The following is a 23949-nucleotide window of genomic DNA, read 5'->3' on the forward strand; positions in this document are numbered from 1 at the left end:
CTTTTCTCGTGGATTTTAAATGCCCCCCGGTCACGTGACAAACGACGACACACACCTGTGGTCCATGTGTCCAGTGAACTGCCCATAACAAAATGTTCCGGTTGCTTCTACACCAGATTCTGCTCTCCAGCAGAATGAGGCCTCCGGTTCAGAATGTTGCAGGAATCTTCTGCTTTTCCTTTTTCCCCTTTTTGTTGTGTTTAATCTGCATAATATGAAACTTACCATCTTCACCATGTTTAAAGGTAAAGTTCAGGGGCATTAAGCATGTTTACCTCATTGTGCAACCGGCACCAGCACCAACTTCCGGAACCTTTTCCATCTCCCCAAACTGGAACTCTGTCCCTCTGAACACTCCCAGCCCGTTGCCCCAGCCCCAGCGCCCGCATCGGACTTTCCGTCTCCGTGAGTCGGACTCCTCTAGGGGCCTCATGTTAGTGGACCCACAACGTTTTTTTCCTTTTGTGACTGGCTGATGTTCGCACAGTTCATCCGCGTGCGGCAGGAGCCAGGATCTCCTTCCTTCTTGACTGAGCGACACTTCAGGTAGGGCCGGATCGCTGGGGTCACATCCATTCATCCACGGATGGGTGCTGGGTGCTGCCACCTTTTGGCCACTGTGAGTAGTGGTGCTGGGAGCCCCGCGCGGGAGGCGTCTGGGTCCCTGCCTTCAGCTCTCCGGGTGAAACCTGACGTGGAATGAATGCATCATATAATAATCCTATTTGTAAGTTTTTGAAGAACTGCCATACTGTTCCCCAGAGCAGCTGCACCATGCTACATGCCCACCAGCAGTGCACAGGGTTCCAATTTCTCCACATCCCAGCCAGAGCTTATTTTATCTATCGACGTACCTGCTTTTCTTGCTAGTAGCTCTCCTGATGGTGTTCGCTGGGTCTCGCGGTGGGACACGCTGGGCTGCCCGGGGGCGGGTGATGCCGAGACCCTTCCATGCGCTCGTGGCTGTCCGTGCACTGTCTCGGGGACGTGGCTGTCCTAGCACTTTCGGCCTATTTCTTCTTCTCCCCCCCCTTTATAAAGATTTATTTATTCATTTGAGAGAGAGAGAGAGCACGCACAGGGGGACGGGCAGAGGGACAGGGAGAGAGAGACTCTCAAGCAGGCTCCCCGCGGAGCGCAGAGCCCGGCATGGGGCTCCATCCCACCACCCCGAGATCAGGACCTGAGCCCAAACCGAGAGTGGTCACGGAGCCGACCGTGTCTCTTGGCTCATTCTCGTGCCTTTCTTCTTCAGGTGGACTTCAGAACTGGTTTGTGTAGTCATAAAGGACACCCTGCAGCCACTTTCACTGCTTGTGTTCACCATACGGGTCCGTTTGGGGGGCCGCGGCCCCACTGGTCCTGTGTTCCTTTCCCTCGCTCCTCTGTGGATTCCTGCCTGGGAGCGCCTCCTTCCTTGCGGGCCCTCCCTGTGGTTCCAGGGATCCCCCCTTGTCTGACGGGGCCCAAGCTGCTGCCCTAGCTCTGTCCTGAACCCCCAAATATTGCCGGACAGCTCACCTGCTTGTCCTCGGGCTCTCGACCCCTGTGTCAAACTGTCAACTGCCCATCCCTGCACGTCCGCTCCCCTGATTCCCAGGGACAGCGGGCTGCCCAGGTGACCGCCGGGAACCACACTTGCCTCTCCTGTCCTTCTCCCTAGAGAAGTCAGGATCCTGGCAGGAGACAGACACAAAGAGAGAAAAGGACTTTAAAAAAAATTTTTTTTAAGATTTTATTATTTATTTATTTATTTATTTATCAGAGAGAGAGAGGGAGGGACACAGCACAAGCAGGGGGAGCGGGAGACGGAGAAGCAGGCTCCCCGCCGAGCAGGGAGCCAGGTGCTGGGCTGGATCCCAGGACCCTGGGATCATGACCAAAGCGAAAGGGAGACACTTAACGACTGAGCCACCCAGGTGCCCCAAGAAAAGGACTTTTGTGAACAGCCATTTACCAAGCTGTGTACAAGGGTAGGTGAACATCTGGGTGGGGGCTGGTCCCAGCCTTCAGAGGACAGGAAAGGGACCCTGGGGAGGGACTGGGGCCTCTGGTCCAGTAGGAAGTTGGGGAAATTCCCCAACCTCTGGGCTGGAGGCCAGACTCACCCGGAAGCCAGTGGGGGTGGGGCATGGGGCCACAGACGCGGTGCGGAGCCCAGGGCGGGGCTGCAGCGGGAGAAGGGCAGGTCCGGGGGGCCACCGGGGAATACTCCGTTCTCTTCCCGCTCCTCAGCCCCCACCGCTTCTAGCGCAGGGCCTCTGGCTGGATACCTGACCGTTCCCACACCCCCCGCCACCCACCCTCTTGGGCACCCAGAGCTAATACCCTCATCAGGGCGCGTCTCGGCTGGCATGAAACTCTCCTGCGGCGCCACGTTGCCCTTGGGACCAAGTCCAAACTTCTTGATCACCCAGCGGCAGGTCCCTCCCCTGGCCTGTTCCTCCTCCCACCACCTCAAGCCCGGGTTCCCTGCCTCCGTGTTCCCACCAGGGGTCCTGTGTGCCGGCCAGAGTGTGTGTGGGGGGCGCCTGCTGCCCCGCACAGTCCAGGCAGTGCCCCAGCCGCTCCCCGCCCCGGCGGGTGGGTTTCCACCTACACGGTACGTGCCTGGGGCTCCCTTCCATACTCCAGGTGCGCGCCCCGCTTCTTGCTCCCACCCCCAGTCAGGGCCCGGCACGAGAGTTTCGTGGGGACCGAGGACCATGAGGGCGGACTGTCGCACGGGTGCACGGCAGGTGGGCAGCGTCGCAGCCCCAGCGGTCCGGGCCACAGAGCCCAGGCTCCCCAGCACAGCCCCCTCCCAAGCCCTGCCCGCGGGACTTCCCCGCACCGCCCTGCTCAGCCCCGAGCCTCTGCTCAAGACCTTCCCCACACCTGGACGGGAGGATGCGGGCAGGTAGGAGACGTCTCCCACGCTGCCCCCGCCCCAGCGTAATCCCTTTCCCTGTCCCAGCTCCCGGGTCACCCGACGCCCGCAAGCAGCCCGGGAGCCCTGACCCCCGGAGCCGGGAGCATCTCCACGGCCCCCAGACCCACCGCGCCCCCCGGCCCACGCCTCCGTCAACGCCCACGAGCCCATCCCACGAGCCCAGCCTGGAACGCCAGGTGTCCGGGAGCTGGGGGCGCGGGAGGGAGGGTCGGGGCGGGGGGCGACGGGCCTCTGGGACTCCCTTCCCCTCCCCCAAGCGCCACCCTCATTTGGGCGGGCGGGGCTAAGGGTTCGGGGCTGGGGAACGCCCCCCGAGCGGGGTTAAGCGTTAACCCTGCGGCCCAGGGCCCGGACTCCGGGCTGCTCCGGCCCCAGGTTCCGCTTGACCCGCGGGGGCGGGTCCCCCAGCCGAGCGCGGGGCGGGGAGCGGGAGGTGAGCTGGGGGGTCTGCCGGCGGGTGGGACCTAGAGACGAGGGGGCGGACGCGGGCGACCTAGTGGTGAGCTCGGGGGACCCGACCGACACAGAGAGGGGAGGGGTCTGCGGGGGACCGGGGGGGGGGGGGGGCGCGCGGGGGGGCGGGGGCGAGCGCCGCGCGCACCTGGCGCCGGGGCCCGCCCTAACCTGGATTTCCGGGGGCGGGGCGGGGCGCGGGGGCGGGGCGCGGGGCGGGGCGGGGCGCGGGGGCGGGGCGCCCGCAGACGTCAGGGACCCGCGCGCCAGGCCCGCGCCGCCGCTCCGCCCGTGGGCTCGGCCGGGGCTGCCGCGAGCGTGCGGGCCGCGCCGGGCATGTCCTAGGCGGCGGCCCCGCCCAGCGCTCGGCCGGCGGGCGGGAGGGCCGGGGCCGGGGCCGAGCCGGGGCCGAGCCGGGGCCGAGCCGGGGCCGAGCCGCAGGTAAGACGCGCGCCCCGCGCCCGCCGCGGCCGGGGCCTCCCTGCGCCCGCACCTGCGCCCGCCGGGCCGCGCGGGGATGGGGATGGGCGGGGGGCAGGAGCCGGGGGAGCGGGTCTCCTCCGGGCCGGACAAAGGCGTGGGACGGCGGCCGCGGGCGTACCTGGCCGGGCTGGTCCCCCCCGCCGCGGAGGCGGCCCGGGTCTGCGCCAGGCCTGGAGGGGCGCCCGGCGCGCGTCTACGCGGCCTGGAGACGGGGGCGCAGGCCCTGCGCGCCGGGGTCCCCGCCCAGGCACCGGCTTGGCCATGGCTGCCCCGGCGAGCGCTGATTCAGAAGGCGCCGCTCCCTCCCCCTCCGGGCCCGGCCGCCGCCCGGCCTGTCCTCCCGCGGTCCCTCCTCCTCCTCCTCCTCATTTCCCTCGTCGCCGTCGCCTCTGCGCGGTCGCTGCCTCCTCTCCCGGCCTGCTCCCGGCCTGCGTTCCGTCTGCTCCTTCCAGCCGCCCGCCCGCCCCAGCTCCTGCCGCGCCCGGACCCGACCCCCGTCCGTTCCCTCCCCGGGTCCCCGCCGGCTCCCAGCCCCTGCCCCGGGCGGCTCCCCCGGCCCTCCTCACCTCCGGGCCGGTGGCTTTTCTGGCTGGGGCGGCCGTGGGTTCAAGTTCGGGGTGTTTATTATTGCCCCTCCTAGCAGGGATGGCCAGCCCAGGCTGTTTGGGAGCATCCTGGGCTTCCCGGCCTGAGCCTTTCCAGGATGGGCTGGTGGTGGCAGAAGCAGGGTCCCGGGGCTTGGCCTCCCTTTGCTGTAAACCCAGGCTGTGGCCTCCTCTGGGTGGGGTCGCTGCCTGTGGGAGCCGGTAGCAGGTGATGGAGAGGGCGGGATGTGGGGGCTGGGAACGGCTCGGATGGGGCTGGGGCTCTGCCGCAGAAAGCCTGTCCCCACCTGTCCCTACTCCCATGGCCCTGAGGAGGGGTTTTAGAGTAGGTTGGGGTTGTGGAGGCCCCCAGAGCCCTGCAGGGCAGTGATGGTGGAGGTCCCCACTCCTTTGGCCTCTAGTGCCTGCTCCTCTGGCTGGACTCAGACGAAGTGCCCGGGGCTCTGGGGAGGGGGTTCTGGCAGACTTCTCCTGGCCTGGATTTTTCCCACCTTCTTGCCCCAGGTGACATGAGGCTATGTCGTGGGGTCGCTTGGGTCTCCGTGGCCTGGTGGGTCCTGGTGTTGGCTTTGCTCACCACCTGGCCCGAAGGGAGCTGAGAGCTGGGGCCTCTGGGCGTGGGTACTGCAGGAACAGGGACTGGGGACCCCCCACTGCACCCACCGTCAATTCTCTCCCTTATCGTCTTACCTCCTGTCCGTGCTCCATTCTCTGAGTCATGTCTGGGCCTCAGGACCTCCAGGGCTGGCCACGGGGCGCCGACCCACGCCCTTCCACTGTGTCCCCTGCTCAGGCCCCACGCTCTGCTGCTCACTGGCCCTCTGGCACAGAGGTGTTTTTGAAATTCATTATGACTTGTGGACAAGGCTGCCCATTCTCTCTTCGCACTGAGCCTGCCACAGCGGAAGCAGGTCCTGGAACTACCTTTTGCCTCCAGCACCCACCACAGGACTCCCCACACCTTGTGACCTGTGTCTCTGGACTGGTTTCTTCCCTCTGCCTGGACCCAGCCGCCGCCGCCCGCACGGCCGCTTCCATCCACCCGGCCCTGCCCTGTTCCTGGCATCGCTCACATGTCAGCATCCCAGGGAACCTTCCCAGACCCCCCCCCATTGCTCCCCCACGTCTTCATTTTCCCTTTAAGACATGTACACCTTCGCAGAGCTTTCCACCTCTGCCGCCTGCCTCACCAGCTGGCGGGAAGGCCCGTGGCGCAGGCCCCGGCTATCTCAGAGCTTAGGACACCTCTGGCACCCAGCAGTGCTCCCATGTGATCTGTTCAGTGTGTGTGTGTGTGGAGAGGAGTGGCTGGGACACTAGTGGGCTGTGCTCTGGGTGCACATGTGTGTCCCATGTGTACACGTGGGACATGTACACGCGTATGTACGTTTGTCGTCTATGTACAGGGCCCACGGCAGTGACACAGCCCTTCTCTGGGGCTCTGGGTAAGCAAGACACCTGTGTGAGAGTGTGTGTGTGTGTGTGTCGGTGGGGGGGCTGCATGGGGCCTCAGGTTGCCCCAGGGCCTGGTCTTTGGTGACATTGGCCCTTGTTGTCACTCAAATTGCCCCCACTGTGCCCCCCAAGCTACCATGGGGTTTCCGTGCCCATCTGGGCCATACCAGTGTGTCACGATGCCCTCGGGATCTCGGGCACCAGGCACTACCTCTGTCACATGCTGCCATGGTCACCTGGTACTGTCCTGGCTGGGGGACCTCAGCAGGATGGCTGTAGTGGTCCTCAAGGGCTGTCTAAGTGACCGGTGTGTTGATGGCTCAGGGCTCCTGTCCTCGGGTGTCTTCCCCTGGCCCACCTGCCAGTGCATCCCCGAGTGTCCGGCTAGGGCAGCCCAAACCCTGGGGCAGAGTTTATTTCCTGGGGTGGGGTTGGGTCTGGGGTCGTGGGCACCCCGATGGGCCGCCAAGTCCCTGTTCCTTTTCGGGTTTTGAGGACATGTGCGGCTCCACATGTGGGCAGTGTGGCCCGGCCTCCTCCCTCCTAGACTCAGCAGCTGGCACCTAGGAGGGAGGGGAGAGGGGCCTAGAGCACAGGGAGGACGGGAGAATATAGGGGTAGGCGTTTGCAGGGACGGGCAGGTGGCCTCGTATGGCCGGGGCCCAGCGTTTCTGGGAGTGGCCGCTGAGTGGCCATGGGGGTGCTCGAGCCTTGGCGGGTGGCGGGGGTAGGATCTGGGCTGGGCCTTTTGTGTCCAGGGCCTGGGGCCCAGGGCGGGAAGGCAGCTCTCACGTCTTCTTCCCCGTAGGGCCGCACGGGCCTGGCCGGTGCCAAGATGAGCGTCACATCCTGGTTCCTGGTGAGCAGCAGCGGCACCCGCCACCGGCTCCCGCGAGAGCTCATCTTCGTGGGACGGGATGAGTGTGAGCTCATGCTGCAGGTGAGCCGCTCCGGGCTGAGAGGCGGGGGTGGGCCCGGGCCAGGCCGCCTGTCCGGCTCGTGGGGGACACCAGCGGGGAGCCCTCCAGGCGGCCCTGGCCCCGCAGGTGCAGGTGTGCGGGCCCGAGCGTGGGCTCGCACGGTGGGTCCCTGCCTCTGCCTCGTGGACTGTCTCGGACAGGAGAGTGTTGAGGCTCCTCTCGGGTTCTCAGGGCATCAGGGACCCACCTTTGGAAGGTGCTGGAAAGCGGACCTATCCATAGCTTTGTTGTCTGGGGCCCCATTGGGCCATTGCACGGAGTGGGAGGCCCCCGAGCCAGCTGGGAATCTTGGAGCTGCCTGGGGAAGGCCCTGCCCCTCTGAGGCACCCAAGGGCAGGGAAGGGTCCTTTCTCTGCCGGAGAAACCTGGTGGGGCCAGGGCACCGTGCTCTTGGCCGTCTCAGGCCCTCGGTTTTGGAGTGTGGGTTTGGCTGTCACCGGGCTCGTGTGTCTGGGAGCAAGGAGGGTTAGTGTCCTTTTCCCTGTGCTTCATGGGTCTGATTGAGTCAGGCTTCCTGCAGCCCTGCTCCCCCCACATGGCACGTGGGCCCTTAAAGCCCCCCAAGTTCCACGCCCCCCACTGTGGGACCCTCAGAAGGAAACAGGTGTCCTGGGCGGGCCTCTCGGGTGCAGGGAGAGGCCTCGCGCAGGCCGTGGCTCCCTTGTGCAGGGCCGGCTGTTGTCGCCCGCTCCCTGGGCCGCCGGGCCTTGGGCTGCCGCCGGGGGTGCCACTGTGGGCACGCACGCTTGGGCAGCAGGTGTCAGTGTCCCTCTCTTGAGGACAGACCCGTCCTTGTCCGGACACCCTGGCTTGCCCTGAGGGTCCTCAGACTTGCTTGACTAGACCAGCAAAGTGCCCCAGTCGCACAGGTGTCTGGGCCTTCTGAGTGTCTTTGATCCAGAACCGTCTGTCGTCTTACGTCTCTTCGTGCCTCTGGCTGCTGGAGAAACTGAGTCGGTGATTGTATGGGGGTGAGCACCTGTCTTCTGTAAAGACCGGGGTGCGTCCTGGAGGCCTCTTGGGCCACACAGTGCCTCGGTGGCGACCGCTCTGCCGGCGTCCGGAAGCAGCGGCCTGAGAGCAGTTGCGCAGGTAGCGCCGGGGAACCCTCTCTGTGGGCATCGAAATCTCAGCGTCCTGTGGCTTCCACATGTCATGAGATGGTCTCGACTTACAGAAACCCATTGGCAGATAGAAGGGGGCCCCGAGCGTGTGGTGCGCACAGAGCAGACCGCGGGCTGTGGGTCGCACCCCTGGCGCCCTGAGCCGCCTGTTGAGGTCTGGATGTGTCTGGCGGATCCTGATGGTGACTCGGAACCGGAGCCCCGTTCTCTGTCACTGGAGGCGGGTCTGGAAGCATGCTGAGTCTCTAAGCCCCGGCAAGGTGCTGTGCGCCTGGGTAGTGTGTTCGTGCTTTGCGGGTCTTCCTAGGGTGGTCAGGAGGGCCTCTTGGAGGAGGCAGCATTTGATGGGGGCCAAGGCCCGGCTCCCCAGGGATTGTGGAGAGGTTTCTGGGTCAGGAGGTGGGGATCGGGATGCTTGAGTGAGTTTGGGGTCCGGTTCCTTGTTTGGGGTCCGGTTCCTGGTTCTGGGGTCTGGTTCCTGTTCCTGGCCCTGGTTTGTCATTGGTGGAGCCTTCACGCAGGGCCAGCCCCTGGCTCAGGTGCACCTGTGTTCCTCCCCTTGCTGTCCTCGGGCACCTGGGGAAACTGAGGCTCCAGGAGACCATGCTTGCTGTCCACGCCTGCAGCCTCCTTTCCTGCCCGGCCCCGAGCTCCTGGGGGTCCACCCCTTGTGTCTCCTGGGGGTCCTGTCACACCTGTGCCTTAGTTTTCTCATCTGTTCGGGTGATTCCCGTGGTGTCCTTGCCTGTCCTGTCCCCGGCCTCTGTCACCTGCGTTCATAGCCTGTGTGGGCGTCACCGAGGCGGCCCAAGCTCTGTGCAGAAGCCCCATCCTCCATCCCCTAGCAGCGTCCCCACCAGCGTCCCCACCAGCGGTCCGGGGACACACCCTGACCTTCCCTCTCCCTTATCCGCAGGTGGCTCTGTCGCCGCACTGGCTCAAGGGGCAGGCACACCGGTGGGTCCCAGCCTTGCCCTACGGCTGCCCCCCATCCTTCCCAGGCAGGTCCTTCTCACCCCCGCCTGCCTCGTGCTCTCCTCTGGAGGCTCCGTGTCCTCACCCCCGTGTTGCCGCTTGGCCGACCTGCAGAGACCTTGCCTTCCCGGGTCGCTGCTCCCGGAGCGGGGCCGGCCACAGCCATGTCAGCAGGGACCGGATGAGTCCCAAGGGCGGAGGTCTGCGGGAGTCGGTGCTGGGAACAGGATGGAGGGCGGTGGGGCCAGTGGGCCTCTCAGGAGGGGTGCGGGGGGCCAGCAGAGGTGCTGGGTGCAGGGAGGAGGTGGTGCGGGGAGGCAGCGGAGGGCCGTGCAGGGGCCTGTGCTGCCCCCCGCTTTCTGAGCCCGGCACAGAGCCAGTGCCCCGGTGGCGTGTACGGACTGACGCGAGCATGAGTGTGCACGCGGGCTGCCTGCCCTGGCCCTTGCCACCGGGGGCCCAGTGCTGTGATGCGGGGCATGTGCCCGTGCACGTGGGTGTGTGCCCATGCGTGTCTCTGTGCCTGTGTATGTCTGTGTGTGCCCATGCGTGTCTCTGTGCCCGTGCACGTGTGTGTGTGCCCATGCGTGTCTCTGTGCCCATGCACGTGTGTGTGTGTGCCCATGCGTGTCTCTGTGCCTGTGTATGTCTGTGTGTGCTCATGCGTGTCTCTGTGCCCGTGCACGTGTGTGTGTGCCCGTGCGTGTCTCTGTGCCTGTGTATGTCTTTGTGTGCCCATGCGTGTCTCTGTGCCCGTGCACGTTTGTGTGTGTGCCCATGCGTGTCTCTGTGCCTGTGTATGTCTGTGTGTGCCCATGCGTGTCTCTGTGCCCGTGCACGTGTGTGTGTGCCCATGCGTGTCTCTGTGCCTGTGTATGTCTGTGTGTGCTCATGCGTGTCTCTGTGCCCGTGCACGTGTGTGTGTGTGCCCATGCGTGTCTCTGTGCCTGTGTATGTCTTTGTGTGCCCATGCGTGTCTCTGTGCCCGTGCACGTTTGTGTGTGTGCCCATGCGTGTCTCTGTGCCTGTGCACATGTGTGTGTGCCCATGCGTGTCTCTGTGCTCGTGCACGTGTGTGTGTGCCCATGCGTGTCTCTGTGCCTGTGCCCATGCGTGTCTCTGTGCCCATGCACGTGTGTGTGTGCCCATGCGTGTCTCTGTGCCTGTGTATGTCTGTGTGTGCTCATGCGTGTCTCTGTGCCCGTGCACGTGTGTGTGTGTGCCCATGCGTGTCTCTGTGCCTGTGCACATGTGTGTGTGCCCATGCGTGTCTCTGTGCCTGTGCACATGTGTGTGTGCCCATGCGTGTCTCTGTGCCTGTGTATGTCTGTGTGTGCTCATGTGTGTCTCTGTGCCCGTGCACGTGTGTGTGTGTGCCCATGTGTGTCTCTGTGCCTGTGCACATGTGTGTGTGCCCATGCGTGTCTCTGTGCCCGTGCACGTGTGTGTGCCCATGCGTGTCTCTGTGCCTGTGTATGTCTTTGTGTGCTCATGCGTGTCTCTGTGCCTGTGCACGTGTGTGTGTGCCCATGCGTGTCTCTGTGCCCGTGCACGTGTGTGTGTGCCCATGCGTGTCTCTATGCCTGTGCACATGTGTGTGTGCCCATGCGTGTCTCTGTGCCTGTGTATGTCTGTGTGTGCTCATGCGTGTCTCTGTGCCTGTGCACGTGTGTGTGTGCCCATGCGTGTCTCTGTGCCTGTGCACATGTGTGTGTGCCCATGCGTGTCTCTGTGCCCGTGCACGTGTGTGTGTGCCCATGTGTGTCTCTGTGCCTGTGCACATGTGTGTGTGCCCATGCGTGTCTCTGTGTCTGTGTGCCCCTGCACACACGTGGCTTCCCCGCCTCTGCCCAGTTTGCCCTGTAGGGGTGTGGCAGCGGGTGTCTATCTGCTCACGTTCTCCTGCAGAGACTACAGCCCCACGCCGGCAGCCCCCTGCACACATGCCGGCCCCACCTGTCCATGGTGGTCCCGGCTCAGGTGGCTGTCTAGCCTCTGAGCATTTGGGCCTGGTGGAACTGGGGTCTGCTTCTGGCTTGGGACGTCGGGGCTGGGAGGGTTTCCGGAGCTGGGGTCCCTCTTGCCTGCTTCCCATCAGTCCTGCTGCTACCCGCTGTCTGGGAAGGGGGCTTGCAGCAGCCGTGCCTGGTGCTAGAGCCCTGGGCGGGAGTGGGGGCTAGGCCTGGGGGCTGGAGGGGTCGGCCCAGGCTCTGAGGGCACATGGGGGAACACTGTGCAAGGTCCAAGAAGCCGGAAGATGGCTGGGGGGGGCAAGGAAGGAGGGCACAGAGAGGGTGGTGGTCGTGGGTGAAGGGCCCAGGTCCAAGAATGGGCGTGGCATCTCCAGAACCGCAGAGCAGTCTGGCCCGAGGGCTCGCCTGGCCAGGGCAGGAAGACGGTTTGGAGAGGCCTCCGTGGCCTGTGGCTCATGGGACAAGGCCAGCCTTTCCTCTCATGCTGGCCAGGAGCCTCAGGAAGTTTCTGCAGACAGTGATGGGCAGGACTGACGGGGCTGGGAGGGCAGGAGAAAGATGGCCGCGGGGGACAGGCTGCCGGGGAGGGCCAGCGGGCGTCTGCGGGCAAGGGGTGTGGTGGGAGGCTCTGGACCCCCGGCTGCTGCCTGCCTGGGGGACGGGGCAGGAGGAGTCCGATAGGGCCCGGCTGGGCTGTGGCCGGGAGTCGGGAGTCTGAGGCTTGGGCGGGGGGCAGTGGGGGGCTCGGGCTGGGAGGTCAGCCCGGAAGTCCCTCTAGGGAGTTCCTCCTTGGCGGAGGTGGCGCGTCCAAGCCTGAGGGGCAGTGTGCCCTTGCTCCTGCCCGCCCCTGCCCGCCTCGGGCCGGCCTGTGTTGTGCTGCATGCTGGGGTGGTGCACCCCTGCCCAGGGCCCGTCCCAGGCTGGCAGCGCCCCTGCGGACCGACACTTGGCAGCATGATGGCCACAGCCCACCCCCAGGCTCACCTTCCAGAGACCGGGGCCCTTTGGCGCCGGGGTGTGTGGCGGGGCTGCGGCGGGTGGCTGGCCCATTCTCGAGCCCTGGGAGGTGCGTGGGAGGGGGCGCAGGAGGAGGCAATCCCCCAGACCCCGCGCGGCAAGCACTGTTCTCCGCACAGCCTGGCTGCACTTGGGGAGTCGCGGCAGCTGCTCGTGGGCTGCCCAGACGGGCGGCTCAGGGCCTGGGGCTGAGGCGAGCCTGAGCGCTGGGGCTGCCCCAGCCAGCTGCTGGGTCCTGTCAGTCCCGCTGCAGCCCGGAGCCTGAGGCCCAGGTAAGGGCGTGCCAGGGTCCTCCGCCTGTGCCGGTGCGGGAGGCCCAGGCCAGGGCAGGGGGTGGGGCGGCTGCCGTGCAGGGCTGGCTGGGGTAGGTGAGCGCCGGGCCGGCCGCATCCCGGACAGGCAGGGGAGTCTGATGCAGGAGGGGTGCCTCACACCCAGGGAAGAGGCTGTGGCCAGAGCTGTCCGGCTGCAGGTGCCGCCTCTGCGTGAGGAGATCGGGGTGGGGGCAGAGGTGAGGCCTGGGGAGTGAGCAGTAGGTCTCAAGGTCAGAGTCATGTCCCCCCCGCCCCGCCCTGTTGGAGAGCTGTTGCTGCAGGTGCACTGGCAGCGGGAGCCCCGCCAGGCTGTCCTGGGGGCCCCTCGGGGCAGGTGCTGGCAGCCGCCTGCGCTGCTGACCTGGCCCCCTTGAGCAGCCCTGGGGCCAATGGCCCAGGGATGGCCGCGGTGTCAGGGTGGCTCCAGCTGGCGCTGCTGGGCACCTTGCATGGCCCCTGTATCCCTCTTCCTTCCAGAGGACTGAGGGTCTGCAGCAGGATGAGGTGTGGGTCCTGCGCCCCGTTCATCTTGATGCCACCCCCCGGGACACCCGCCGTGACAGCATCCTGTGGGTCCAGTTGGCCACCTGGGGCCTCTGAGCACAGGCAGGGCTGGAGCATGGAGGCTTCTGCTGCGGGTGAGGGCCACGGCCCCCACGAGCCCTGCCTACGATGCCCAGCCCTCCAGGGGTCTCTGCGCATCTGCCAGGCTGAGGAACCTGGGACAGGGTGGGGCTGGGCCAGAGCCCTTGCCCACCACACCCCCGCCTTGCTGTGTCCCTGGCTCTGGATGAGACAGGAAGCCCTGCCCTGGGGGCTTCTAGTCCTTGGGAGGGTGCCGGGGCCCCTCCTGGAAGCCAGGGAGATCGTGGGTTCTGTGGGGGCAGTTGCCTTAGGGAGGGAGGGTCTGGGTCCTCACCTGTGGGAACAGAGAAGCCTGGCGGTGTGGGGACACAGGGCATGAGGTCCTGGGGCACGACCTCGTGGGCTAGGGGCCATCCGGAGCCAGGTGGTGGAGAGCCGCTGTGCAGCCTGTCGGTCCCACACGGGGGCTCTGGAGGGAGGTGTGGGGGTCCTGTGCTGTCCCAGCCGGTGTGAGCATCCAGATGGATGGTTCTGCCGGCATCTCGGGCCGGTCCGCAGGCCTGTGTCTCCTTAGGTGGCAAGAGATGGATGCAGACGCCTGGGCCTCTGGCAGAGCGGGTGTGAGGTGGGCAGTGGTGGTGGACTCTGGGCTGGGACTACTGACCTGTGGCTGGGGGACGTGGCCTGGGCTGGCAGTGTCTCGGCCGAGGGAACGTGGCCCCGTGACCCTGTCCCTGCTCTGGGCCCCGAGTGCCGCAGCAGAGAGGCGTGCTGGGGATGGTCTCGATCTTGCAGCCGACTGCGGGAGGGGGCCCGGTGACTGGCCTGGGGAAGGGTCCTGGGAGGGTTGGGGGTGAGGGACAGCGGGCACATGTGTGTGTGTTTGGGGTGTGCGTGAGGCCTGTGCGCCCGGACATGTAGGCAGAGGGTCTGAGATCCATCCTGCACGTGCCTGGCCAGCACGGGGAGAGGCTGTGCCCTGTGCGGCCGGCCGGGAGTGAGGGGGAGGCCTGTCTGTGAGCTGCCCCACTACAGTGCTGCTGTCCTCTCTGTGGCTCTGCCTGCCCCCACCTGCCCTTGGGAGGGAGCGGCATGTGCCAGATGGCAGGAGGCTCCCTGCCCTTCCTCTGGCTAACCCAGGCTTGAGGGGAGCACTGGCCGGTTGGTGCTAAAGAGGGACAGAAAAGGAGGGCCCGGGTGGTCGCTGGGGGTGGGAGGACCTGGCCTTGGCCTCTCCGCGAGTTCCTGTGGCCTGTTCCCGTGGCTGGGATGGTTGAGTCAGGCCGGGGTGGGCTCTCTGGGACACCCACACTCGAGGTGTGGGGGCGTGGGCTGGACCTTGTGGGCCCCCAGGCCCAGGCGGCTGGTGTTGACATTGACGTCGGGTGGATGAGGCTCCCGCCGGGCCGTCCTCCCCGTCCTGGGCCTGACGCAGCCCGCCGGGCGCGCTGAAGGCGACCCGTGTGTTCCCAGTCCCGCAGCGTGGACAAGCAGCACGCCGTCATCAACTACGACCAGGACAGGGACGAGCACTGGGTGAAGGACCTGGGAAGCCTGAACGGGGTGAGTGCCTCGGGCAAGGGGCCCGGCCCTTCGTAACCCCTCCCTCTGTGCTGGCCCCCCCCTTCGCGACCCTCCCTTGGTGTTGGCCCCGCCCCTTCCGGACTCCGCCCCTCTGCTGGCCCCGCCCCTCTTCCTGACGCCCCGCCCCATACCAGCCGCACTCCAGCTCCTTCTGCAGCCTGTCCCCCATCATGGCCTGTTCGTCCGCCTTGACCCCACTCTTCTTAGTGACCCCCCTTCTGATGGGCCCCGCTCCTCTCCCCGGCCCACCCCAGCCCTGCCCACCTGCTGTGGTCCCTCCCGTGTTGGACCCCCTGCAGGCTGTCTGCCGCGACACCCTGTCCTGGGGGCGGTGTGAGCTCCCGTGTGAGTGGGGAGGGGTCCGGTGAGGGGTCCCTGCGGGGTCCAGTGTCTGGCCGTGTGGTCGTGTGGTTTCCTTCTGTGTTTGGTGGACAGGCACCTGCCCGAGGCCGGCCTTCCGCCCCGTGCTTCCCACGCGTGAGGTCTGCTCTCTTCATCGTGAGCTGGGGGGGGTCCCGCAGCAGCCTGAGGCTGCCGAGTGCTGGGCACACCTCACCACATCCTCCACGGGGCTCCCCGGGAGCGGTCTCAGGCTCTGGGGGTCTGCCCCTGAGCCCCTCCTCTGCTGGCCCTCACAGAAGCCAGAGTGGTCCTCACTGCATGGGGCTGCACGGGGGTCCTGGCCCCCAGATCGCCGCGGCTCAGAGAGGGTCCCCAGGGCTGCGGGCCTGGTGCGTGGTGTGGAGGCTTGTGTGATGTCCACATATGAGGACCCAGTCTTACCTGCTTGTGGAGCACCAAGCCACAGGCTCGAGCTGACAGGCTGCACTCTGCCAGGCGTGCTGCCCTCTGCTCCTGGCTCTGAGCTCCCAGAACTCCTGCGTCACCCACGGCACATCCAGCCTGACGCTGCCGGGCTTCCAGCCCTCTCTGCCACCCGGCTGGGTCGTCCCTGCACGGCCCAGCCCTGGCCTGGGACCCCTCCCTGGGGGCCTGCCCTCCTGCTCGCTCCGGAGACCCCCTTCCGTCCTGTAACGGGTCCTCCCTGGTTCTCGTACCTTCTAGTGACAACGGCACAGTTGCCATGCCCAAGCTCCTCTGTCTCCTGTCATCTGGCTGGCCCCCAAGGCCCTGAGAGTCATCATCTGGCCAGAGCGCAGTGCCCGTGGCCAGTCCGTGGCGGCTCTGGTTGGGGGAAGAGGGTTTTGGAGGAGCAGGCAGCCTCACTCAGCCTGGCCAGCCTTGCCATGGGGCCGGCCCGTGGGCATCCCTCGGCCACCTCAGGGTCCTGGGCGCTGGGCAAGGCCAGTCCTTCAGCAGGCACCTGTCCCATGCTCCCTGCAGGGGTGAGGCTGGGTGCACGTGTGTTGGAGGGACAGTGCCTGGTCCAGAGCAGCAGGGAAGGAGGGGACCCCCCTGGGGGGCCCTGCCTGCTGCTGGCCTGGCCCTGCCACCTGTTCCCTCTGCAGACATTTGTGAATGACGTGCGCATCCCGGACCAGAAGTACGTCCCGCTGAAGCTTCATGACGCCGTCCGATTTGGCTATGATATCCTTTCCTGGCTGTGCTCCTCCCTCGGATGGGGGCCGCCTTCTGGCCTCAGTCGCACCGTTGTCGCAGCGCAGCTGGGGCCCGCGGGCATGAGACAGTCGCCAGTGTGACCCCAGCCCCTGGCCCCCTGACAGACACCCTGATCATAGGAACCTGCTTCTTGCATCCTGGCCTGAGTTTACACAGAGCCCCAGGAACAAGTGAGCCCCCCTGGGACCCAGGGTCCCCAGTGACCAGGGGCCTGCCCAGGCGTGGCGTTCCGTGCTCAGACCATGCGTGAGTGGGGGCTGCGTGGTCGTCCTGGGGACCCATAGCCATGGCGGGAGCATGTGCTCTGCTCTCCTCAGCCGGCACTCTTGTTGGCACAGCTGCCTGTGGGGGTGGACCCAGCCGCTGTCTGAGGCCCTTCCGTCCCCTAGATCCCTGGGAGCCAGCGCAGAGGGGTGGTCTAGGGAGGAGCTGGGAGCTAGCTGTGTGGTGTGGCTCCTGGGCACGTCCCCTGCCGGCCCTGCATGCCCTTGGCGGAGGGGTTAAAGGGCGCGTGCACAGTACCAGCGTGGGTGTGACCTGTGATCTGGCGTGGCCCTGGTCCCGCTTCTCCGACTCAGTGTGGTGCGGACACGGGCCTGGTGCACAAGTGGGCGTGGGGGCCAGCGCAGCCCCCCCCACACCTCACTGCTCTGTCTGACCTGCTCCCGAGTTGTGTGCACGTCCTGCTGCGGAGAATCCCCAACCGCGTGGTCCCGCCGCCTCGTGCAGAGGCCGTCCTGGCTCTTCTGCTCTGGGTTTGCCTTAACTCCCGGCTACATTCCAACATGTACGTCCTGGAGCGGGTGCAGCACCGGGTCCCCGAGGAGGCACTCAGGGTCAGTGCCGACGCCCCGCCGGAGGCCCCGGCACCCCTGCACCCTGCACCCGTCCTCACTCCCACGCCTCCTGGCTCCCTCGGCCTGGCTGTGGTACCATGAGTCAGCCCGGCCTGGCCTGGCCTGTCCTGCAGGACGGCCCAGTCTGGCCGGTGGGGAGGATCCCCCCCCTCCCCGGGGTTAATGCAGCTGCAGGTGGCTGGGGGAGGGAGGCCCAGGGGCATCTTGGGTGCTGAGGAGGACCCCAGTCAGGCTACCACAGGTGGTGTCCAGGACAGAAAGTAGGGACCTGGGTCGGCGGCCGTGGCAGGTGGGACCTGTCCTCTCCCCTTGCTTGATAGTGCGGGAGTCACAGAGCACTGACTTGGGGGAGCTCGCCCAGTGCTTTCCCCGGGAGCCCGTTGTGGGAGACACTAGCCTTAGCCCCATCTTTAAACGAACTGTGGGTGGCCTGCGCAGAGTCACACAGCCGATGTGAGCCTGGGTCTGACAGCCACAGAGCTCAGCCGGGCGGGCCCTGCGTCCACGGGCTCGGACAGACCGCTGCCCCACACCTCCGGGGCCCCTGAGCAGCGTCCTCCGTGGCCTGGGGCCCATCCCGCCCTTGCCTCGTGGGTCCTGAGTGGGCATTGCTTGTCACCTCTGATGACTGCCGCCCAGCCCTGCCTCCCCGACCCGAGCAAACCCCAGCTTCTTCTCGGAAGCTTTGTGGCCGTGAGGAACCCCCCAGCTTCAAGCCTTGGGATGTCCCCTCCGTGGGGGCTGTGAAGGAGGCCTCGTGGCGCATGGGGCCAGTCCCAGCCCTCTCTGGAGCCAGAGGGAGGCAGCTGCCCTGGGGGTGCTCCCGAGCTGGCCCGGCCCTCACCGCCCCCCCGCCGCCCGCAGCACGAGAAGTACACCAGCCAGCTGCAGGTGAGCGCCCGGGGCCTGGCGCCTGGGAAGGGCGAGGCCCCGCCCCAGCATGCCCCTTGCTGTGAGTCCTCGGCCCCCAGGCCGGAGAGGGGGGACCGGAGGCCGGGAGCAGGTAAGGTCAGCGTCGTGGCGGGGTCCCGGGGGGGACGTGCACACAGGCCTGCCCCCCACGGGCCTCCCCCATGGTGGGCTTTGATCCGTCTGCTCTGGGCCGTGTTCCAGTATAGCCCTTGATGCTGCCCGGCAGCCTCTTGGGCAGCCAGAGCACTGAGCTGCCGTCCTGTGGGCTCAGGCGTCCACACACCCCACAGCCGCACGAGACACACCCGCCGTGGGCACTGCCCCCTGTGCCTTGTGTGGCCCGGTCTGCCTGGTGGGTGGGGCCCCCCTTCAGGGCCGCCGCTCTGTGGCTCAAGTCGCTTACAGACCTTGGAGAGACCCACCCTGGGTGCAGACCCTGCTGTCCACCTGCCCTTCCAGCGGGCAGGCTCTGGGGCAGAGGGCTCGGGGAGGGCTGGAGAGGTTGTTTCCCAGGTCGGGGGTGCCGAGGGCTGTGGTGCCCCAGGTGAGCCTCTTGCACGGGAGGCCAGGGCGGGGCCGGGGGCGGCGAGCACCACCTGCTGTGGACGTGGAAACGGGCCTTCGAGTGACCAAGTTGGTGCACCAGGGCAGGGTCCTGGGCTGAGCTGGGAGGTGACCCTGGGGACCCCCAGAGCCCCGAGCCTTCCCAGCCCTTGTCTGCACTGGGGCTCAGGGACCGGCTCGAGCTCCTGGTCCTTGTGCAGAGGCGGCGGCCTACCGCACACCCCTGTACGGGCAGCCCTCCTGGTGGGGAGAGGAGGACGGCGGCAGCCCCCTCGAGGACCGGCGCCGGGAGGAGCCCTACGCCGGTAGGTCCCAGAGGCCCCGCACCCCCTGAAGGGGGCCCGGCGGGAGGGCCCGTTCCGGGGGAGACGGCGGACGCTGCTGGTGGCGGGGTGGGTGGAGGCCGCCACCCTGCAGCCCCCGGGGACGTGTTTTCTCACTCCCAACCCAGAGCGGCCCAAGGAGCTGGTGCAGCCGGACGGGGAGCTCTCTGCGACTATGGCCGGGTTCCGGGCTGCGGCGGAGCCTCAGGGCTTCCCGTTCCGGCGGGAGCCCAGTTACTTTGAGATCCCCACAAAAGAGGCTCCGTCCCCGCCACCGCCACCGCCGCGGCCCCCCGAGGGGGCGGCCCAGGAGGCACCCACCAAGGACACGGAGCCCAGCGGGGGTGGGGCGGCCCCCGTGGTGCAGAGCCACGCCTCCTTCACCATCGAGTTCGACGACTGCAGCCCCGGCAAGGTGACCATCAAGGACCACGTCACCAAGTTCTCACTGCGGCAGAGGAGGCCCCTGGGCAAGGAGGCCACACCTGTGGAGGCCGTGTCTGCCGAGACCAAGGTGGCCGACTGGCTGGTGCAGAATGACCCAAGCCTGCTGTGCCGGGCGGGCCCGGGCGAGGACCGGCACAGCACCAAGAGCGACCTGCCCATCCACACCCGCACCCTGAAGGGTGAGCTCTGGGTGGGCTGGGGCCGCAGCATCTTTGCCTCCTGGTGGGGTGCCCTCCTCCCTGGGGCTGGTTTCTGCGTGCACTGGGTTGCAGGTGTGCTCCCGGTGCTCACCTCCCCACGGGGGCGGGGGTCCCATGAAGTGTGCTGTCCGGGACAGCTTGGGGAGGGGTGAAGAGCCCCTCTGCCCCCCAGGACCACTGCATCCTTTCCCTTGGCCTGATGCGTTGCGGTCCCCCCACCCCCAGGCCACAAGCACGAGGATGGCACCCAGAGCGACTCGGAGGACCCCACGGCCAAGGCGGCAGCGGCGGCATCAGCTGGGGTCCCCGCAGAGGGCGGCGGGGGACCGGTGCGGCTGCAGAGGCAGATGAAACGTGACCCCCAGGAGCTGCTGCACAACCAGCAAGCCTTCGTCATCGAGTTCTTTGACCAGGATACACCCCGCAAGAAGCGGTCCCAGTCCTTCACGCACACCCCCTCCGGGGATCCCAAGGCCGACAGACGCCGAGGCCCCGGGCCGGCAGACAGAGACCGCTCAGGTGTTCCTGCCTCGGCGCGGGGCACGGGTGGTGGCTCGGGGCCGCAGCGGGCCAGCTCGCTCAAGCGGGAGAAGACGGAGGAGCGTCCGGGGGGCCCCTCGCCTGCCTCCCGGGGCTCCGTGCGACCCTTTGGCAGCGTGGGGCGTCGCTCCCGTCTGGCCCAGGACTTCATGGCCCAGTGCCTGCGGGAGGGCTCTCCGGCCGCCCGGCCCAGCCCTGACCGGGCATCCCCAGCATCCCCGGCCCCCGAGACACCCCGAGGGGCCAGCCCTGTGGCCCCTGCGACCCCTCCACCGCCCCCCGCCGACCCCCAGCTGACCAAGGCTCGCAGACAGGATGAGGACGACAGTCTGAGTGACGCGGGGACCTACACCATCGAGACAGAGGGGCCGGACCCGGAGGTGGAGGAGGCCCGCCAGATGATCGACCAGGTCTGCAGGGCCGGGGGCTGGGGGCTGGGCTGGGGGGGGCCGGGCTGGCTCTGACCTCAGGGCTGGTCCTCCCTCCTCGCAGGTCTTTGGGGTACTGGAGTCTCCTGAGCTTTCCAGGGTGTCCTCGGTGGCCTTCCGTCCGGTCATCAGAGGGGACAGAGACGAGGCTGGTGATGGGGTCGCCCAGCGAGTGGCCCTCCTGCAGGAGTTTGCCTCTCGGCCGGTGGGCACAGCCCCCCACGGGGAGCTACAGGTACCTGGGAGGCACGCTGCTCTGGGGAGGGCCTGGGCCCCGTCATCTGGTCCCCTGTGAGCTCGAAGGTTAGGGTCCTGCCTGCACAGGATTCCAGAGGGGCATGCCCACCTGACAGGCGGGCGGGGGCCCCTAGGTGGAGGTTCAAGGGCAAGCCGTGAGGTCCCAAGTCAGGCTGGGCCCCGTGTGCCCACGCAAGGGCCGGTGTGAGCCACAGCTGCTGACCTCGGGGTGTGCAGTTGCGTGGAGGTCTGTAAGCTCGGAAGTAGGCAGGTGGTTTCCTGGCTGTTTCTTTGGGGCGAGGTGTCTCCGGTCTGGAGACAGCGAGTTCGGGGCCAGGTGTTAGGGTGAGGGGTCCGTGGGGCTCTGCTGCTGCTGACGCTCGCTCGCCCTCTGCCCTGCAGGGCCTCGCGGGGCCCGGCTCCCCCGGGGGTCAGAAGTGGGTGTCCCGCTGGGCCAGCCTGGCTGACAGCTACTCGGACCCAGGGCAGACAGGTGAGTGGTCCGGCCCCCGGGGAGGGCATGGGCCCGGGCTTCCTGCTGGACTGGCAGCCGTGAGCGCGTGCCAGCCGAGTCTGGAGGAGGGTCAGGCTTCCGGCACACACCAGGGGCCCGCAGACCGTGGCCGCTCCAACCAGGCTGCCCTTGTCTTCACAGAGGAGAGTCCTGGGCGCAGAGCTGGGGAGCCGGAGGGGGCCCCGCCTGTGCGCCAGCGACGGCGACTGCCACAGCTGCCCAGTGACCGCGCAGATAGCCCTGGGCGTCTTGAGGCCACCGGGAGGAGCGGCCCTGGGCCTCCGGAATCGGCCAGTGAGCAGCCCGGCTGCCTCTTGGGCCAGGAGGACTTGGAGCCCGACAGCCTCAGTGACGCCAGTGGGTCAGACGGTGGGCGGGGCTCTGAGTTGGGTGCAGGCCCCCAGGAGGGAGTAGCGTGGACAAAGGGCCGGCGCTCGCCAAGGGCCCCCGGAGAGCCAGCCGCCACCTCTTTCTTCATTGGGGACCAGAATGCAGAACCAGCCTTCCCCAGGCAGCCCTCTGTGGCTGCAGGGGCGGTGGAGGGCCCAGGGCGGGCGGTCCTCCGGCGGCACACAGAGCGGTCCCCGGAGCCTGAGAGCCCTGCCCCAGCCTTGGTGCGGCAGGAGAGCTTCAGCAAGGAGCCGGCCGGCGGCACCCCCGCGCCCGGCCAGCTTCCACACGTCTCCAGCCACCCCCTCCTGAAGGACCTGGCTGCCACCCGGGCCTCCCGCATGGACCTCCACCCCCAGGACACCCGCCTGATCCTGAAGGAGACAGAGACAGCCCTGGCAGCGCTGGAGGCCCGGCTGCTCTCCAAGCCCATGGAGGAGGCAGAGGGCCCGATGGGCAGCGTCCCTGGGCCGCAGGAGGATTCCCTGTCCGGGGACTCTGACGTGGACACGGCAAGCACGGTCAGCCTGCTCAGTGGCAAGAACGGGCCCAGCCCGACCAGCCCCAAGCCCGCGGGGCCGCAGAAGGAGAAGCCGCCGTCCCCAGCAGCAGCGCAGGACCCAGCAGGCATCCCCCTGAACTGCGGCCGAGAGATGCTCTCAGAAAAGCACCGTCGTGCCCTGGGCCCCACAGACACAGGCCGGGCAGAGCCAGGGAGGCGCCTGGCCACGCGGCGCGGCACTGGGCCCCGGGGGTCCTCGGACTGGCCTGACGAAGACCAAGGCTCTGGCCTGGCCCACCCGCCCGGCACAGACACGGTCACCTCTGACCACGAGAGCCCTGTGGCCGCTGGGGTGGGGCGGCCAGGGCCTCGCCGGAAACCGGCACCACCAGCACCAGCCCCGGCTCCCCGGGAGGAGCAGGCCCGTGGCTCTGCCCAGAAGGTACAGCAGGTGCTGACCCGCTCCAACAGCCTGTCTACGCCGCGGCCCACGCGGGCCTCCCGGCTGAGGCGGGCCCGGCTGGGGGACACCTCAGACACAGAGGCTGCTGATGGTGAGCGGGGGCCCCCGGCCAACCCTGAGCCGGCAGGGCGGCCAGCGCCCGAGCAAGCCAAGAAGCTGTCACGCCTGGATATCTTGGCCATGCCCCGAAAGCGGGCGGGCTCCTTCACGGGGCCCAGCGACTCCGAGGCGGCCCCTGCCCGCGCCGGCTTCTCGGGCCGCAGTGTCGAGTTGTACTGCTCCAGCCGCAAACCCGTCATGGCCGAGGCTCGCACTGCCGCCACCAGGAAGTCTGCTGGTACCGCCGTGGCCCCCCGCCAGCCCTTCAGCAGGGCCCGCCCAGGCAGCGCCCGATACTCCTCACCCAGTGAGTCCGGGAACAGGCGAGGGGCCCTGCGCCCTGCAAGCCCGGGGGAGGGGTCTGCCACATCCTGGGTCAGCCCCGCTCAGTGCTGGGGGACCCCAGTTCCAGCCTAGAAGAGCCCCCGTTCCCAAGCAGGCCTGGCTCCACAGACGCACCCGAGTGTCCTGAGTGCGCGTGTCGCGTGCTCCGCTGAGCCCGGGGAGGGGCTCCTGCTGACTCCCGCAGGGGGCCTCTGGGGCTGCCCGCTGTGCCCTGGTGCCGTCCCCTGGGGAGCAGGCACTGGGGGAGGGCCGCGCAGTCTCCCACACACCCGGGCCCCGGGTGGCCTGTGGTCTGCGCCCACGCGAGGTGTGGACAGATGGTGCTGGGGTCGTGGGTGCTTGTCCCCCAGTGGGGTGGCTGAGGGCACTGGGCACGCTGGGGGGACCGGAGAAAGGGAAGGGGTGGGGCGGCGGGGGAGGACGAGGACCGCTGCCCCCTGTGAGCCTGTCCCGCTGCTGCTCTGGCTGCGTGTTTGCTGCCGCCGCCACGGGGGCCCCAGAGCAGGGCGGGCGAGGAGCGGGTCCCAGAAGACCAGGCGGGCAAGGGAGGGGCTGCGAGCTCAGCCGCCCTCTGAGGTCCGACCCCACCCTGGGGCTGATCCGCATGGGGAGGTCGGCCCTGACCGGGGGTGTCTGTGGTTTCCGTGCCTTGGCACCAAGGCCAACAGTTCCCATCTGGTGGGCACAGACCGTCCCCCTGGGACGCGGCCTCTGCCACGGGCTGTGGGGATGTCAGGCTGCCCCTGCCTGCCTGTCTTGCCCGTGTCCCTCCTGCGCTGGTCCCTCTCCGTCCCTGCCGGTCTCTGCCCGTCCCTCCTCTTTCTTCTGTCCCTGCCTCTCCTCCGTGGCCTCCCGATCCCTCCCTGTCCCTCTCCCCGCCGCGCCCATGCGTCTGGGCTGGTGATGGCCTTGCAGTGGTGCGGCTCTGTAGCTGCTGGTGCTTCAGCGGCCGGGCCTCTGGGCCGGGGGTGAGGGGGCGGCATCAGCGTGGCCTGCCCTGCGGCGCGGGGCCGTCTGGAAGGACCCCGGGGCTGCGGCAGGGTGCTGAGCGCGGCTCTGTTCTGTTC

General features: G+C 67.6%; 1 protein-coding gene across 4 annotated transcripts in view; it reads left to right on the top strand.

The window, feature by feature from the left end:
- Positions 1 to 2467: 2467 nt before the first annotated feature.
- CEP170B (centrosomal protein 170B) overlaps positions 2468 to 23949 on the top strand; it is a 28179-nt gene continuing 6697 nt past the window's right edge. The window contains exons 1-13 of one of the 4 annotated variants that reach the window (XM_032341561.1): positions 2468 to 2539; positions 2570 to 2602; positions 6737 to 6868; positions 14370 to 14459; positions 15950 to 16028; positions 16839 to 16897; positions 17783 to 17921; positions 18595 to 18699; positions 18846 to 19343; positions 19590 to 20314; positions 20397 to 20567; positions 20972 to 21062; positions 21225 to 22844. In XM_032341561.1, coding sequence (XP_032197452.1) covers positions 6764 to 6868; positions 14370 to 14459; positions 15950 to 16028; positions 16839 to 16897; positions 17783 to 17921; positions 18595 to 18699; positions 18846 to 19343; positions 19590 to 20314; positions 20397 to 20567; positions 20972 to 21062; positions 21225 to 22844 — 3682 coding nt within the window. In that variant the 5' untranslated portion in view covers positions 2468 to 2539; positions 2570 to 2602; positions 6737 to 6763. Of the gene's footprint in view, positions 2540 to 2569; positions 2603 to 3639; positions 3827 to 6736; positions 6869 to 14369; positions 14460 to 15545; positions 15827 to 15949; positions 16029 to 16838; positions 16898 to 17782; positions 17922 to 18594; positions 18700 to 18845; positions 19344 to 19589; positions 20315 to 20396; positions 20568 to 20971; positions 21063 to 21224; positions 22845 to 23949 lie in introns of those variants that run through there. The other 3 variants (XM_032341558.1, XM_032341559.1, XM_032341560.1) reach the window with 3 other exon arrangements.

Source organism: Mustela erminea, chromosome 5, assembly GCF_009829155.1.
Source record: "Mustela erminea isolate mMusErm1 chromosome 5, mMusErm1.Pri, whole genome shotgun sequence".
NCBI lineage: Eukaryota > Metazoa > Chordata > Mammalia > Carnivora > Mustelidae > Mustela > Mustela erminea.